At 48.6% G+C, this 17,003-nt stretch overlaps 1 protein-coding gene across 1 annotated transcript in view; it reads right to left on the reverse strand.

The window, feature by feature from the left end:
• ZNF512B (zinc finger protein 512B) overlaps positions 1-17,003 on the reverse strand; it is a 59,038-nt gene that overhangs the window by 18,312 nt on the left and 23,723 nt on the right. The window contains exons 5-11 of the mRNA XM_084645143.1: positions 14,075-14,247; positions 13,632-13,885; positions 12,784-12,855; positions 10,447-10,581; positions 5,407-5,531; positions 2,053-2,145; positions 1,011-1,109 (exon numbers count right to left, since the gene is read on the reverse strand). Of these exons, the coding sequence (XP_084501269.1) occupies positions 1,011-1,109; positions 2,053-2,145; positions 5,407-5,531; positions 10,447-10,581; positions 12,784-12,855; positions 13,632-13,885; positions 14,075-14,247 (951 nt within the window). The remainder of the gene's footprint in view (positions 1-1,010; positions 1,110-2,052; positions 2,146-5,406; positions 5,532-10,446; positions 10,582-12,783; positions 12,856-13,631; positions 13,886-14,074; positions 14,248-17,003) is intronic.

A 17,003-nucleotide genomic window follows, 5' to 3' on the forward strand; every position in this document is an offset into this window, starting at 1 on the left:
TTTCTTATCACGTCCTTCATTTTGTGCAAGGATGTTGTGCCCCAAACCCATTCTGCTTGTTGCCCTGGGAATGGAGCAGACGTTCCTCACTTTCTGGGGAATCTGTCCTAGTTTACGTCCCTAAGATCGCCACTCTGCCAGCTGGCGTGCTCCACCTCCCATACAATTTCGTACCATCCACCAAACCTGCCCAAGGAACAATTCTGAGACTTGGGTTCAGAGCAACCCGAGCTCTCCACTTGTTTAGAGCACGCACAATTAAATGGAAAGCAGCCAATAGCACCTGCCCCTGGCCTGCCCAGTGGCCACCTTCATTCCAAAACATCCTCAAAAAATTACATTTAACCTCCGACAAGGAGAAATAGAGAGAGGAGACCAGTTTGGGCTGGCCACCTGCAGCACTTCAGACCCAAGTGCGAGGATTCTCAGAAACGCGTATGACAGACAGGGTGTAAATGTACATCTTGGGGTGGAAAGAACTGCTGCTCGTGGGATCAACCTGGCAAACCATTCACAGCCAATTATTTTGCCCCTTTATCTGTTCCCAACGTGCCTGCAAATAGCTCACGGTACATGTTACTTGCAGCTATTCACTGAAGAACTTCAGTGAATAATTCTTGCCCTGGAGCTTGCTTGTGAACAGTTCCTTGGTTGCAAGTATTCAAAATTCCCACTGGATGGGTTAGATCCGATTGGACATGCTGGCCCACATGTGTTATGTTTCTGTTCCCTGGCTGGAGGAGACTCAGCTTTCTGGGGCAGATACTTGGGTTTACCACTTGGGAATTCCCCTTCCGTGAATATTCCTCAACCTCCCTGTTTCCTTGACCATTCCTGCCAGGAACTGACACAGAGCGTACACACCCCAGGGAGAACTGAGCTGCGGGGAATTCATTTTAAAACGCCCACAAACAAAGTGTCGTTGTGCTACGTCTCTGTCCGCCTCCGTATCTGGGCTCTTAATTCCTTTCATCCTTTTGCAGAACGATAAATAGGAATTGTTCTTGTACCTCGTTGGGGCATTTCAGTTTCCCCATCTGCTTTAGCACTTTCCTCAGCCTTTCCCGCTCTTCCTGTTCACCAACTCCAGCGGTTTCCAAGGGACCAGGCTGGAAACAAGGAAGTAACAGAAGCAACAGAGTCAGCCATTCACTCGTGTCCTCTGTACCCTGAGTGTTGTCGCAAACTTCACCCTCGCAAGGAATTACTCTCTCTCAACTCTTAGAGGAGAGTCTCGGGTTAAAAATCATGGGCTGGATTTTCCAGAGCTTCACTGCCCTTGAAACCGCTTGCTTAATTTGCCCATACAGTTAGCATGTGTTCACATGCAAACGGCTAATTTGAAAATCCATATGCAATTCATAAGTGAAAAAATCTGCTTTTACAATAGACCACCGGAGCCTGATTCATAACAAAAAGGCAAGATGGAATTGGTAAATTCAGGACATACAGAAAATACGGGTATGCCTTGCCCTGGTCTCCCAGAAATATACAGGACCAGATTTTTAAGAGCGGCCTCAAAAAGTTTGTGCCTGCCAGCTTTTGTGAGCTCAAATACGTTCTTGTGCAAACCACACATTTGCACATCCTAGGTAGACTTTGTTTCATGCCCATTGGGAGGTTAAATGCCCAATTATGTGATTCCTGTAAGTAACTACCCATTTCCCATGGTTTTGCAAGCCCAATTTTGGAGGCAGAGTTTAGGCACTTTGAAAATTTGGCTTCTCGATGTTAGTCTTTTCTGGTCATGCTATGATGTGCGGAGTCCAGTGGGTATCCATGCTGTATATGTGGATATACGCTGTGTGTTAAGGACGGACAGTGCTCAGGACAGGGAAAGCAGGGCATGTTGCAGATCTGGACTGAGGTACATGTTGGGAGCTGTGTGTGGGATGGTGGAAAGCTGGTGCTTCCAGTCCTTTGTTTGCATAAGCAACAAATTCACCATTTAAAAAAAAAAAGAATTGTTTGTTTATTCTTCTTCGCCTGCATCTCCCGGAGAGAGAGAGAGAATGAAAGCTGGAGATCAGTGCCTGCTCCAGGAGCCCTTACCTTGTTGACATGCTCAGCCATGGTGTGATAGTTGAGCCCAGCTTTGGACTTAAACTGCTTTTTGCAGTGTTGACATTTCAAGGCATCCTGCAGCTGAACAGATTAAAGGAGAGTCACCACACCGGCCATTTCATTTTTGATTTCCCAAAGCGTGCATTCTGCCTCAACCCAACAGGGAACACTTGATGTAGGCCCCATAAGATGATACTGAAGGCTACTGAATGGCGCTGGACCTGAACCAGAACTTTAGATCAGAACCTCCAGCCCTGAGACCCAGTCTGAGCTGGCAGCTTGATCCTCTCTCTCCAATGCACCACCAAATATGGATTTCTAACCCTCATGCCCCAAACTTTGGAGAAGTTTGATTTCAGGCCTGGATTTTCAACCCCCCCAGGCTTGGGTGCACTTGGACCTGGGGTCTCAGTTCAGCTCATTAGAGGGATACAGAATGTAGATCTACTGGTCTCATAGAGACTGCACTCTGCAGACATCTGTAATCATGATGAGTCCTGGAAGGTGATATACTCCCCTCTGCTACTGGACTATCCAAAACTGAAGAACTATTTGAAAACGTCACCGAGATTTCATCAGCAGAATAGTTTCCTGCTATTCTATTACTCTGCCATATGACCCCTGACTCTACATTCCATGTGGCCTGTTAAAAAATGCAATGAAAATGAACTACTCTGCATTGCAACTTCTAACCTGCTGATGGACAAGCAGAGTTTACAAAGTGATTAAGCACATATGGACTTCCACTGAGGGGAATATCAAGATTTATTGACCCCAGAGGCAAATACGCACGGCAGTGAACCAACAGACAATAAGTCTAAATAGCCACCAAAACGAGAAGTCAACGCATGTCATTGTTCCAGTCGTTCAAACAGCTAGCCTGATGGTCCATCTAACTGTATAAAGTGTAGGGGGATTACCCAGTAGCAAAACACCAGCTCCTTAAACCACCTCCCTTCCATGGATGCCAGGAGTGTGGTCATGAGTTTCCTGTGCCCAGGAGATCTCTGACTACCATAGCAGGCCCTTGTGGACTGGAACTTGGTTCAAGTCAGGAGCAGGCCCAATCTACATTGGGGACCAGCTGGGCCCATAGCTGGCTAGGATCGGGAGAGTAGAAAGCTGCTTTTGCACCCCTATCCTGAGCTGAGCTCTGGGTCTACAATTCCATCACAGGAGATTTTCCTACATCGGAAACCATGAAGAAGCTCAAAGCATGTCTCTTCCAGCAACAGAAGTTAGCCCAATAAAAGATATTGCCCACCCCCTCCACCTTGTCTCTAAAATATCGCGGGACCAACACGGCTCTAACATCACTGCAAATCATAAACCATGGCTAAATCATGGCCAAATTGGCCAGATGAAATTCTGCCAGGAGTGATGGGAGCGTCAGCTTTGGGCTAGCAGCGAGCACCACAGCATGGTGCCCCTCTGAGTGACCCAGCAGGCAGCAAGAGGCCCAGCTACCTCATCTGCACACCCACACGCCCGTTTACATGTGGAAAGGCAAGTTTTACTGCCCTCACGTGGATTCACGCATCAAGCAGACTGGCCGGTCTCATGGCCCTTTATGTTACCCACTAGTCTAGGGAGACCGTCACAAAGCACACTGTAAAAGTAAGAGAGAATGGATGAAATCGTGACGCCACTGAGAGTTTTGCAATTGACTTCAACAGAACCAGGAGTTCATAGGACAATAGTATCCCACTGCTGCATATATGCAGAGGCCAGGCTGAGGTGCCAAGCCGCGATGCATGCGTTCCAAGTGGGAGGAATTGATCCTATGTCGTCTTTCTATTAGGATGGATTTATTTCTAACCCACCATGAGCCTGATGAAGATGGAATCGGTTTGTCTGATGGATGCCGATGCAGAGGAGAGTCAGTTTTTCACGGTACCATGACTGACCGACAGCACTTTGACAGGCTTACTAAACACACCTCGTTGCCCCAAAGTCTGGCCTCAGCAGCACGCATACAATGGGTATCAATGCATACGCATGCACCGGGGGTGTCGCACAGCTGTAACTGACGGCTGTGTCCAGCCAATCAAAAAAAAGCAGCTTATGCAAAAATGTACTGGACCAGTTTCCTAAAAGCTTTTGGGGCACCTTTATGTGTGCAATTACTGCAACTGTGTGTCCAAACTGGGGATCTGCCTGGAAAAACTGCCGCCATTATCCAACATGTGCACTCAAGGGCAGTGACTGCACAGATAAATTAGACACAAACTCTGCGTGTGCAGTCGCACACCTAAACAGTTGTTTGAAAATCGGGCACCCATCTTCTGTTTGAAACGGATTTTGAGTAAGTTGGTTTTTCAGAGTCTGAAGTTTAACGGGCCACATTTTAATACAGAGATGATCTCATCCATGCCGCCACTTGCATTCGTTATCCAGGGACCACCTCCGCCCATTGACAATGCCAAAGGTCTCCGGAGGCCACAATAGCCCACGTGGAAAAGTACTAGGATAGAGGTACTGAGTGTGTGTTTGCCTTATTTTATATACAATTTAAATCCAGGCAGGGTGTTCTTCTGAGAGATGTGCACGACCACAACCACAAGTTATTGGGCTCAGTGCGCGAATGTCCCGTGGTGAAACTCCTTGTGTTATGCAGGAGGTCAGATTAGATGATCACGGTGGGCATGTCTGGTCTTAAAAATCTATTAATTTAGCAGCTGGAAATGAAGGCGGAGAAGCCAGCCTGAAGCGCAGAGTCAGCTCTCTGGAGACAACCAGTAGGTGTCCCACAGCTTGAGGTTTAGTGAGCACCAATATCAGTTAGAGACGATTAATTAATTATTAATTAATAAACAAGAGCAAGGATGGCCCAGTGGTTAGGGCCCCTACCGAAGACCTGAGAGCCCCAGGTTCAATTCCCTGCCCTTCCACAGATTGTGTGTGTGACCCTGGGCAAGTCCCTGAGCTTTTCCGTGCTTCAGTTCCCCATCTGTACAATGGGGACAATAGAATCATAGACTACCAGGGTTGGAAGGAAGCTCAGGAGGTCATCTAGTCCAACCCCTTGCTCAAAGCAGGGACCAATACCCAATTTTTGGCTCAGATCCCTAAATGGCCCCCTCAAGAATTGAACCCACAACCCTGGGTTTAGCAGGCCAATGCTCAAACCACTGAGCTATCCCTCCCCCCTTATTTTATCTCTCAGGGGTGTCATGAGGATAAATCCATTAACAACTGTGAAACACTCTGAGGTCTCCCAAGGAAGGGTGCTGCATAAGAGGTAGGTATTTATTATTATCAATTATTTCATTCTAGGGTGTGCAAATTTCTTCCCCACCAGAATAAATGAGCTAAATTTGAACACTGATTGCAAGCACCTACTTTCTGACAGACTTCCATGTGCTTTTTGAGCCCAGCAATGGTTTTCCTGGTTATAACGCCACACGTAGGACAGGCAACTTCTCCTTTCTCATTGATCTCCCGCTGCCATTGATCCTCTGGGTTTGCTAGAGGGGGGAAGAACGGCAAAACAGGTAAACCGTTGGTGCTAAAATAAAGCCCTTTCCAGGATTCATGAATAAGAGAAACATCAAGGTTCAAAAGGTTGGAAGCCATTGAAATGGTCAAATGCAACAAATCATTCGTAGAAAAAAACCCCACATTGCAGACCACATTCCCAAAATTCTGGGTGCAAAAAGGCAGTTGGGTGCCTAATTTGCACCTCAAATTATTGTAACAGCTTGGGCAAACGGAGCCATGTGCACAGAGTCATTTCATTTGCATGCCCATTTTTGTGCGCAATGGGGAAAAATACATATTTCCAGTATCTGGTCTTGCGGAGAAGTTTCTGCACTTGGGTAATTCATGCACCAGGATGTTCCTGTTTCATGCACAGAGTCAGGCTGCTAGGCCATTAGTTTGCAATGTGGTTTACAAACCCCATACAGAGCACCGGCAGAAAGGAGAGGAGACCAGACTGAACACAGCTCAGCACAGCTGCAGACTTGCCGATCATGGAGGCATGCACCCTCACCTGGGACCAATAAAGAAAACAAGCCCAGCTATAAAGGAAGCAGAACAGAGGAAGATGGGGAGGCCGAAAGGACTGGGATAGCTGAGGGTAACAGCCCTGTGCCAGGCTGCCTCTAAGAAACTGAGAGGGAGACAAAGGAAGACTACAAGCCCTGGAGTTTCAGAGCTGACTGACTCATTTCAGGTTAAGTTGAGATGAACAGGGGGAGACCAGTATCATGTTCCATAGATATGGACTGGCAACAGAGCTTGCTTATACACACCAGGTGTGATCATCATCAGATCCTTTTAATGCTCTGCCAGGTATGGCTCAGACTTGGTTAAATAAGGTAGTTTACATACAGCGCTACCCAGTGGCTGAACGGTACAATTTGTTAGTCTCTAAGGTGCCACAAGTCCTCCTGTTCTTTTTGTGGATACAGACGAACATGGCTGCTACTCTGAAACCAGTACAATACAGTTTAGCATTCCATGCCTTCTCCCCCTTAAAGTTCTACACGCCTACCATTTCCCATTGTTACATTATCATGCTACCTTTGTAGTTCAGTACAGATCAATCTGTTACGTGTTGCAGGATCATACTGGTTTTCTAATTACATGACCCAAAAGTGTAACAACTTGTTCATCTGGCTGTCCATTAGTTGCAATGACTGGCTGTGGTTGGTTTGGAATCCTGGATTCTTCTTCTTGTTCTGCATCTGTCATCTGTAGTGTTGCTCTGTGCTGTTCTTTGAGGAGCAAACTGGAGATATCAGCCGTTGCTGTTGCACTCTTCACTGTTGGTCTTGATCATGTATGATCGAGCTTTCCTTTGAGACAGCTGGAGTTGCCCATCCTTTTGCTACATCCAATTTGACATGAAGATGGTCACCAGGTTCTCGATGTGGCCATTCTCTGAGTGATATCTGCTGTAGAAGTGTTCATAAGCTCTTAACTTTTTTACCAGATTTGGCTCCTCTCTTCATGTCTGGCCACTTTGGAGATAGGGTTTTTTCCAAAGTTGGAAGAGTGCTTCTGTGATGTCTTTCTGTCAGGAGTTGTGCTGGACTATAACCAGTAGCCACTACTGATGTCGATCTGTAACTCAGAAGAGCAAGAATGGATCTCCCTGCTGTAGGATTTTCCTGGCTATCTGTCCAGCTCTCTCACCTCTCCATTTGCTTGTGGGTAAGGTGGGCTCCTAGTAATAGCATCAAAATCATGTGTTGTTTGGACTTACTTAAATTCTGCCGCAGTGAACTGTGGTCCACTGTCCGTTATTAGTTGTTCTCAAATATTGAAGTGAACTAAAGGGCACTTCAGTTTCTCAATAACACTGCAACCTGTTATGTCTTTCAAGTACATTATTTCGGTATAACTGGAAAGAGTCCACAAGCACCAGGTAATTATGTCCTCTGAATCTGCAAACATCTGCAGCAAATCTCCTCCTAGGTCTCTCAGGAAGCGGAGTCTGTACATTGTCTCTTACATTGATTTGAACTGGATCTCCTTTCAAAAGTTCAGTATCAACAAATCCCCTATAGAGTTCTTCTGACTTCCACCTTTCTTACTAGGCCCATCTTAGCTGCCACCTTTCAGCTGAGAAAGTTGTTGGTCCTTGATCCTTTGATCACACACGCTCTGAATGCAAAGCTTTTGTCTTTGTAAATTATTTCTGTGATGAACTGGCTCATGCAGTTCAGAATCCCTGTAGGGCTACTCAGAGCCAAGTCAGGTGACTTCAGCTCTGGCCTGGGATGAGCTGAAGGTGATTCTAAGTCCTTTCTGAGATGACTGTGACATCAGCTCCTGAGTCAATTTTAAAGTCCATAGTTCTGCCATGAATATTCAATTTCACTTTCCAGGCAGGCTCTGTGTCATCACAAGTGATAGATCCCAGAAACAATGCCTCTTGAGTGTCTGTAATTTGAGTCAACTCCCTGACTGCTTCGGTGCAGCAAACAGCCGCAAAATGTCCATATTTTGTGCATGTATTACACCGTGTGTCTCCGGTTGGCCATGCATCATCTCCTGGGATATGACTTTTCCCACACCTTGTACATGTAGGCTGGAATTTGTCCCTCTTAGCCTGGGAGCTCTCTCATCTTCCTTCAGGAGTTGTATGATAATGACTTTTAACTCTCAAGTGTCTGTTCATAGCTTCTAAGCTAGTTTCAGGTTTTTTGGACTGCTCATGCCTTTTGTTTTGTTGTTTCCCTAATTCTGACTGCTTTACTATCTGAATAGCTCTAGCTCTGTTTAAATCTCTCTTCAACTGTAGCTGCTGTGAAAGGTTTTTATCTGTTAACTCAATAACGAGTCTCTCTCTGATATTCTCATGTTTTGCATGCTCAAAATTACAGTTTTCAGCCAATGTATGCAGAGCTCTTATAAAACATTCAACATTTCCCCTTGGTTCTTGAATTTTCTGGTGAACACATCTGTGTCAAATATAGGCAGAAACCTTTCCATAAACATCTTTGTGACTGTCTTCAGTAAAGTCAAAGGGTTTAAAAATATGCTCTGCCTGCTTCCCCATAGCAAACAAATTAAAGAAGATACCTGTATATCTCCAGTTTCTTTGCGGAGTTTGTTTGCAGTTTGAAATCTTGCAAAACACTGCTTCCAGTCTGTCCACTGGGAAGGCCTATCAAAGCTGGAGTTCTCTGGGAGCACTGAAGAGTGGCATGTTGATGAGATCTTGCAACCTTTCTTGCTCACAAAGACCCTAAAGTCCATGTTGAGAACTGAGTCTATAGTGAATGGGAAGGTTCAAAAATAAGCTATTTCTGCAACCTGTGCAATCTTTTTGCTTTGTTCCTCTGTTTCTGATCTTAGTTTACTCCTGGTACCATGTCATGTCCCTGTACCAGATACGGCCTGGCTTCAGAGCTTGCTTATGATGATCACACCTGCTGTGTATGAGATCCTTTAATGCTCTGCCAGGTATGGCTGAGGTTCATTTAAAGAAGGTATTTTGCACACAATGCCACCTAGTGGCTGAATGGTATAATAGAGTTTAGTGGGCCATTAGGGGAAAGCTGGGGCCACTAGACAGACGGCCCCTAGAGCGGCTGAGAGTGATCCTTCCTCCCCCACAGCAACTCATCTCCCATAAGAGAAACTCAGAGAAGGAATGAAACATAAGCGTCAGGCTTCCGAACCGACTGTGTGCATGTAAGCTCTGTAACTGGTATCTCTGCCACCTGCACAAACATAGGCAGCTACTGTCTGCATGCCAAGTTTCCAACGTGTGTTTATTTAAATGTGTGAAATGAGATTTTAAAAACCCCCCACAGGAGACCAGATTCTGATCTCAGACTGATGTAAATCTGGAGTTCTCTCCGTTGACTCAGATAGGGTGACTCTGCTTTTACACCGGGGAAGTACGGTCAGCATGTGACCCATTGAGCTTGTTTTTTTGAACATCTCCGCATTGTGATGAGCTCAGAGAGCCACTTATTTGCATGTGCAATCGGTGAAAAGCGCTGCAGCTGTGTTTATTCTGCGCCTCCTGCATGCCTCTCCCTGTCAAGACTGCCAGCGAAAGCAAGCGCCTGAGGAAGAACTCCGAAACGCAGGCTCCAGACATCAAATGGTCGGTATGTTCATTCAGTTAGTAGCGGAAGAACTGTGCACAAAGCCCAGCCGATAGCCCAGACGCTGGTCCCACTGACGTCAGTGGGAGTTTGGCTAGCGACTTCATGCACGAGGGGCAAGATTTGCGTCTATGTCATTTCCCATTGCTTATCGTGTCATTACTTGAAGCCGCAGGGCAGATTCTAGGCTGCCTTGGGGAAGTTTTGTGATGCTTTCCTGGCACAGAGCTGCCCTAATGCCATCTTCCCTGGCCACTGGGCAATCTCTCCTGTGCAGCAGGATCACTGGGAGGGGTGGTGGCAAGGACACCTCACCCCGCTGCTGAATGGCCTGCTGCTAAAATGGCCCCTTAGAGCCAGGCACAGCTGGGGTAACGCAGAGCAGCCTATTGGCTGCTCTAAATTGTCGTGGGGAACTGGAACAATGGAGACCAGCCCAGGATCACGGGGGTGAAACAGCGACATAATCTTCTCAGCCACCCTCTCCTGAGCTCTGCCCAGCACTCCTCAGCCTCGGCTTGAGATCTGGGCCTCAATGTCACTCAGACCCCAAAGTCCACATTGAGAACCGAGTCTATAGTGAATGGGAAGGTTCAAAAATAAGCTATGGCTGAGTGCTCCAAGCACTGAGACAAGTGTCGAAACGTTTTCTTAACCACTAGTCATTCCTCACGCCGGCAAAATGACTTTGGTTTCTTATTATCCTAGCTCCATTAACCAAACTGTTGCTTTGTTTCTCCTCCCTCACTCTTGGGCGGTTACCACCAAGTGACCCAGTTCTCAGCAGGCCGGGGGAATCCTCACGCCTCACCTGACGATAAATGCGCGACGGCCTCCCTTTTCACACTGGCTCCTGGTGGCTTCTTTTTCAGCTCATCCGTGCTGCTGGTCCCCTCCAGTTTCTTGGCTCGGTGGGCCTTTGCCTTGTCCTCTGCTTTTGCCAGGCCTGTAGAAAGAGAGCAACCTTTATTAAAGACATACACCATGAAACCAGGGCCTTAAGACAAAGAGATTTGATGGATGCTCTTCCGGTGAACGTTATCTAACTGATTCATTAGGCAAAAATCCTGCAGTCCTTTAGGCACAATGACTACTGAAGTCCATGGCAGTTTTGCCTAAGCAGCAATGGCAGGATTTGACCCATGACTATGATATGCCAAGTCACGCATGCACGTAGAATTTTGCAAACAGAAAGTGAGACACTTTTCCTGTTCCCAAAGAGTTTACAGCGTGGGAAATTCCAAGCCAAGACAGAGCACAGGTCATCACTTCAGCTAAGGGATGGAGGGCGAGGGGAACAAGCTGGGAGGGATTTCTGTCTGACGCCTGATGGAGGAATTTGAAAGAGGATCCGCTTCTGAGACACTGCAATATTAAAGGGCTGTTTCCGCTAAGAGACGCGTGCAGGGTACAGCTTTGGGGAACTGCTCACAAAAGGAATCCAGGGTCCCTACTATGAAATAACACAGTTCTGGGATCTCAAATGGGACCTTTACTCCCCACAGCCTTAAAAATTTGCCATCGTGAATCCTGGGACTTCCTTAAACATGCCGTGTTGTCAGACTGTGTGAAACTGCAGGGGAAGAGGAGAGCAGAGAGGAGGGCTAGTGTAAGAGTGAGTGCCAGGCACACGTGGGAACAGAAATCCCTTTGGGACACCAGGCTGCTGCCATCTGCGCTGCTGAGTGAGCTGCTGCATTGCCAAGTCTGACTGCAAAGGCCAACAAATTTGCTCTTGGTGGAAAAGGGATTAGCAGGCAGAGTGAACGGCACTCAGTCCAGCTTCCCTGCTTAATCATGCCTTTGTGTCCTTTCTCCCACCTCATCTTTGCAGCTTGTTCCACGCTTGGAACAAGCGATTACTCGCTTTTCATTCTGGTCCCTCAAGACACACTTCTTAGGTGATTCTTTTAGGCGACAATCCACCGAGGAAAGGGGCCAGGATCGTGTCTTCCCCTATGTACTGTATAGTGCCAGACAAGCAGCCGACGGACCAACAAATAAATAGTAATAATAACAGCTCCGTCTGATGCCCCTCCGCTCTGCACACGCACAACCCCACCTTGTATGGGCAGTTAACAGGAAGGTTACCCACCTGGGTGTGTGCAAGAAATGGAAGATACAGTTTTAAAGGCCACTTTTGAAAATCTGGCCAACAGGGGCAGATGTGGGTCGCAGCAAGACCTGTTTGCCCAGCATCACTTCTTGGTGCAACCCCCTGCAGACTGGGATTTTAGAATGCGAGTCCCGAGAGCCACGTGCATTTTTAGGCATCGGTTTCATGCTCTTCCTGCACATGCCCGCACGGGAGGAGTTACATGGGAAAACTGAGCATTTGCAAGTGCAGATGCGTATTTGTGAGCACAGACGTCTGATTTGCTCAGGCAATGGCAGGAACCGCGCATGCAGAAATGATGCAAAAATGTTCGGCGAACTCCAGGCCCCAACTGGCTGTTAAGGGCACTAGGGATCCTGTAACCAGTTGCTGACATCTGAGATGGGGAAGGAGATGAGGCTGCTGGAGCATACTTGGGGTGGAGCTGCGGGTAGAAAATTAAATCAGAGGCAGTATGATGCAGCCATACTTCTGGGGCTGCCCCATCCCTCCTTTTTCGGGTGGCAGGTCAGAGGGGATAACCTCAAGGCATGGCTACGCTGGAAACTTCAAAGCGCTGTCGCGGGAGTGCTCCTGCGGCAGCCCTTTGAAGTGCGAGTGCGGTCGCGTGCGAGCGCCGGGAGAGAGCTCTCCCAGCGCTCCTGGTAATCCGCCTCCACGAGGGGATGAGCTCCGAGTGCCGGGTGCGCGGATCCCGGTGCTCGGAGCCTGTCTACACGGGCGCTTTGAAGCGCTCTGACTTGCTGCGCTCAGGGGGGTGATTTTTCACCCCCCTGAGCCAGCCAGTGAGAGCGCTATAAAATGTAAGTGTAGCCTAGCCCTCAGTCATAAGCCATTCACAGGTGAAGTTTTAGGCCCATCTTGGAAACAGAGTCTAACCAATGCCTCTGTTGGAGGCTCTGCTAGGGGTGCCCTGGGTAATGAACAGATCACAGATACCTGCCTTCACAGGAGCAGGTCGGTGAGGCAGTATTCTGGGAACACAGAGGGGGAAGCTATAGGCTGTGGAATTGAAACAGGGCTGCCTGTTACCTTTCAATCCAAACGTCCCTGAGATGGACGGTTGCTCCCCGGTAAATTTCTTAGGAGTTTTCTGTTTCCTTCCTGACTCGAGAGAGAGAAAACAGAGATAAAAATTTGGTCAAATAACTGCACTGCAAGCGTGGCTTTAAATACACATGGTGCAAAGGAACCTGGATTAACTCTGGATCAGGAGGTGAGCAGTAAGGGATCCAACCTCACTTTACCCTCCCTCCCTCAAGGGGCTTTACTGCCCTGAAATGAAGCAGCTATGGATGGGACCCTCAGTCTAACACCCTCGTACAGCATTAGATCCAGATCCCGTGGCAGCTAAAAGGTCTGTTACCTAACCCTAAACTAAAACTACCTAACCCTAGTATCCGAGACGTTATTCCCTATCTTCATAAGGCAGATCTGACTGCTGACGGCTGTTGAACAACCTGGCGTTGCGTGACTAATGGCTCCCCTACCGCCTACGCGGTTTCTGCATGTATGGTCTCCTTAGCTCATGGCTCATTAAGTGCTTTGGGAGCGGAACTCCACAGAACCATTTTCCATCCCCAATGCAGCCGTGACCCATGTCAGTCTCATGCACTCTCCCCTCCAACCGACCGCTCTGTGCACGTGGCTTTGATTTCTGACTGTGGCTGGGGCCCACACGGGGGGTGGGAGGGGTGCTGTGCAGCTTCACTGCCTCCTGCTGCCTGGGGGCCAGATGCACGAGTGTAAATGGAGAGCGATGCAATTGCTTTCAACGGAGTCCCCCTCCATCACGTTGCTGTACAGGAGACTGGCCTTCGCCCTGGGACACCACCCTCTCCAGCCTCCTGAACCAGTGTAGCCCCGGGCTCTAATCTTACTGTGCTTCATCCTCTCTGGGTCCTCCTCCTGGAGGGAAGCCTGCGTGCCCCCTTGCTGTTTGGGATCCTTGCAGCTCGAAGACTTGGCCGTCGGGGTAGCTGCTGCTCCTGCCTCCACTGCCGTGATCTGAAATGCTTTGTTCTTCCTGCTCTCCACGAGGCACTCTCCATTCTCGGGGAGCTCCTGGACCACAGTCTTCTCCACCTTTGCCTGTTTGGGATGGATGGTGGGGGAATCTGAACTCTCAGCAGCTCTAGGGCAAAGCATAGAGGGCTCATTTAAAACGGAGTCAAGAAACCAACGCTGTTGACACCTCTTCCAACCCAACGGCCAACCGGGCTTGCACCACAGTGCCCAGTGGGAAGAGAATTGGGAGTTTCCCCTTTCTCTCTTCCCGGCCTTCCGCAAACCACTGGCAAGCAGCTAAGCCGTGCGCCAGTACCTTTTCTTGCCACTGGCCTTGCCCACGGCTTTCGGCACTTTGTTTTCTGCTTTGCTAGCTGGTCCTGGCCTATCCAAGTGGTTCCAGAGCCTGTGCTTTTCCAGCTGGGTTTTGGATGTGAAGGCAGCTTCGCAGTAAGAGCAAGGGTAAGTCAGCTTCTCCGAGATCGCCCCCTGCAAGAGAGCAGAAAGGTGGGAAAGGGAAAGGACCAGCCCTTCCCCTGCAAGTGCAAGAACCTCCCCGCACACTCACTGCCAAGACTGGGAGGTAGAAGAATCCCTTCCCACGAGCGCCATCGGCAACATGCCACAGCCGGTGAGCTTTTCAAAGGTGCCAGGGCCGTAGGTACCTGACCCCCATTGACTTTCAATGGGAACTAGAGGGTTATTTCTCTTTGGCTCCACTGGAAATGCCAGCCAGCATTTTAAATGGGAGCCAGGGAGTGCTTTGGTGAGATACACATACCCTGGTGCATCAAAAGGGGAATCTGATCCTTCGTGGGGATGAAAAGAGAATACCGTTTTTAAAATAAAAGCATAACAGAGATCCTAATGCAAACAGCCGCCTAAACTGCAAGCACAAATCCTGCATTTGCACATGCAAACAGGCACAGAGACGTGCAATTGCAAGGTTGCTAAAAAAAGTTGGAGTTTTGTGCACAATTCAGATGGCTGCTGTTTGAGAACAGGGGCCAGTTTATTTCAAGTTGCAGCTTTGAACTGGAGGGTGAATCCTGCAGTGTGATTTCCTTTCCCATTCTCTTTTCACTCCCTCAATCCATGCAATCTGGGCTCCCCGTCAATTTAATTCTTAGGCAAAGCCCTTGCTTTACAATTCTGACGGGGACTAGGCCATGTGGGACTTGGATCATTTTGCTAGGGAAAAACCTGAAGTTCTCTATCAGCCTTTCCCCAGGCAATGGGAATCCAGGGGGATGGGAGCAGGGGTGGGGTTGCCTACGGAAGGACTCTGTTGGGTTAAAGGAAAGAGCTGACCCTTGGCACGGAGAGGCGGGTGCAGACAAGGGAAGTGTCAGGGGATGCAGCATTAGTCCAGCCCGCCTGGGTAGAAGGAGTTGGAGTTTAATGGACGCAAACAGCAACTGAGCACGAGAACTCACCGTCTCCATTCAAGAGATTATGGGTGAACCCCTGGCCCTGGTGAAAGTAAGGGCAAAACTCTCACTGACCCCAATAGGGCCAGGATTTCACCTCACATCTATACTGGGACGTGTCAAGAAATGCAGTGTTAGATCTGCCTCTTTATATGCAAAGGTCCCTCCTGGGAAATCAGAACCCTGTGCACTGCCTCCCCTGACTCCTCCACTGTACATTCAAACAGGGCAATAGCAGGCTCTGGCCTGGCCCCTACATTTGGGGAAAATCTATTGCCCACCTCCATGGGGGCCTTAGGTTCAGCAGAACCAACGCAGCTCTTTGGCATGGGGTGGGAGAAGGCTGCGCAGCCTGTGGGGAATGCATGCCAGGGCTCCCTGTGCCCCAGCACAGCAATGCATTGGGGCGAGGGAGCGAATGCACATCACTGCAGATCCACCCACCGTCCCTCACCACAGGCAGGCAGTGCAGCAGCCAAAGGGGTTTCTGTAGCCCTCAGGCTGGAGTACCAGCCGCAGAGTGGCTTTCTTCCCTCGCACGTCCCCAGCACACAGTCGAGTCAGCTGGGCTAAGGGCTGGATACTGGCCTGGGCCCGCAGTGAGCGGAGTTTCCTGTTGATTTGCACTTAGCCGGTACTAATGTAGCTTTGCACAGGATCACGCAAAATTCCTCCACTTGCACAATCTGACCTGAAGGGAACACGACAGCTGGAGAGGCTAATATATTTGATAATCCCATTTCGGGGAGTGTGTAGTCCATATTTCAAAATGTTCTCTGCCCGTCCTTTGAGCTACCCATGCCATGCCAGGTAAAGCAAACCTACCCCCATGTGATCAGCTCACACCGCCTCTTAATAAACTACAGAACTATTAGAGACTGAAATAAACAGCAACCCTCAGTGCCATAAATGCGGGGCAGAAAAGTGAGGGGAGATTGCAGATTACTGAAAGGTTTCTGCAAACACATCACGGCTCAGTTTCTGTTGCCTTCGAATCTCAACTAATTCACCTGTTTGGAGCCTGCCCAGAAATTCCGCACAATCCCAACTGCTCAGATAGAAATGGGGGGAGGGAATAGAAATGGGGGGGAGGAAAAGGACAACATATTTCCTCCTCTAGCCTGTTTCCTGTTTTGAGCTGCACAGGGCAGGGATTGTGCCACCCTCTCTTTGAAAAGGGCATCTGTGGGCAACGTGGTTTTCTTTTTAGAGGGGAGGTCACGTAATCCAGGCGAGCAATTTCCTTTTGCAGGATGGTAATTCAGCTTGGATTTCTGCACCATGCTCCGCAGACAGGCGTGGGCCTGCACACACACGCACAGATACTTGCACAAAAGACAACCGCAAACAAAATTTGCATCTTCCTGGATAAGGAAGAGCCTAATTAAATGAACTTTTCGTTTCCTTTTTAAACAGCGGGGTCATTCGAACTAACCACAACCATATTTTCCCCCCCAACAGCTCAAAGGGTGGCTCCACTGGGGAGGTTTTGGATTTTTTAATGGTTTAAAAGGTCCAGCTCATTTCGATTGTCATGCCCCTGCCATTCATTGCCAACCTCGAGGGCAGGGGACTGGCCTAGACGACCTGTTGAGATCGTCCTGCACGTCTATGATTGAAATGAACCAACCCAGGGCATTTTGCGACCTTTCCATAGATTTTCAAGGAATATTCAAGACGTCAATATTCTGAGGAACAAGAGAGCTTTGTCTTAACGAGGAAACGTGGTGGAGTGTAGGTCAGGCTTAGCTAACACAGGTTAACTATGCCTCACCTGAATTGTGAGCTTTTTCCTAGTGTATATGCAAGGTCGGG

The sequence above is a fragment of the Lepidochelys olivacea genome, assembly GCF_965140295.1.
Source record: "Lepidochelys olivacea isolate rLepOli2 genome assembly, chromosome: 13".
In the NCBI taxonomy this organism is placed as follows: domain Eukaryota; kingdom Metazoa; phylum Chordata; order Testudines; family Cheloniidae; genus Lepidochelys; species Lepidochelys olivacea.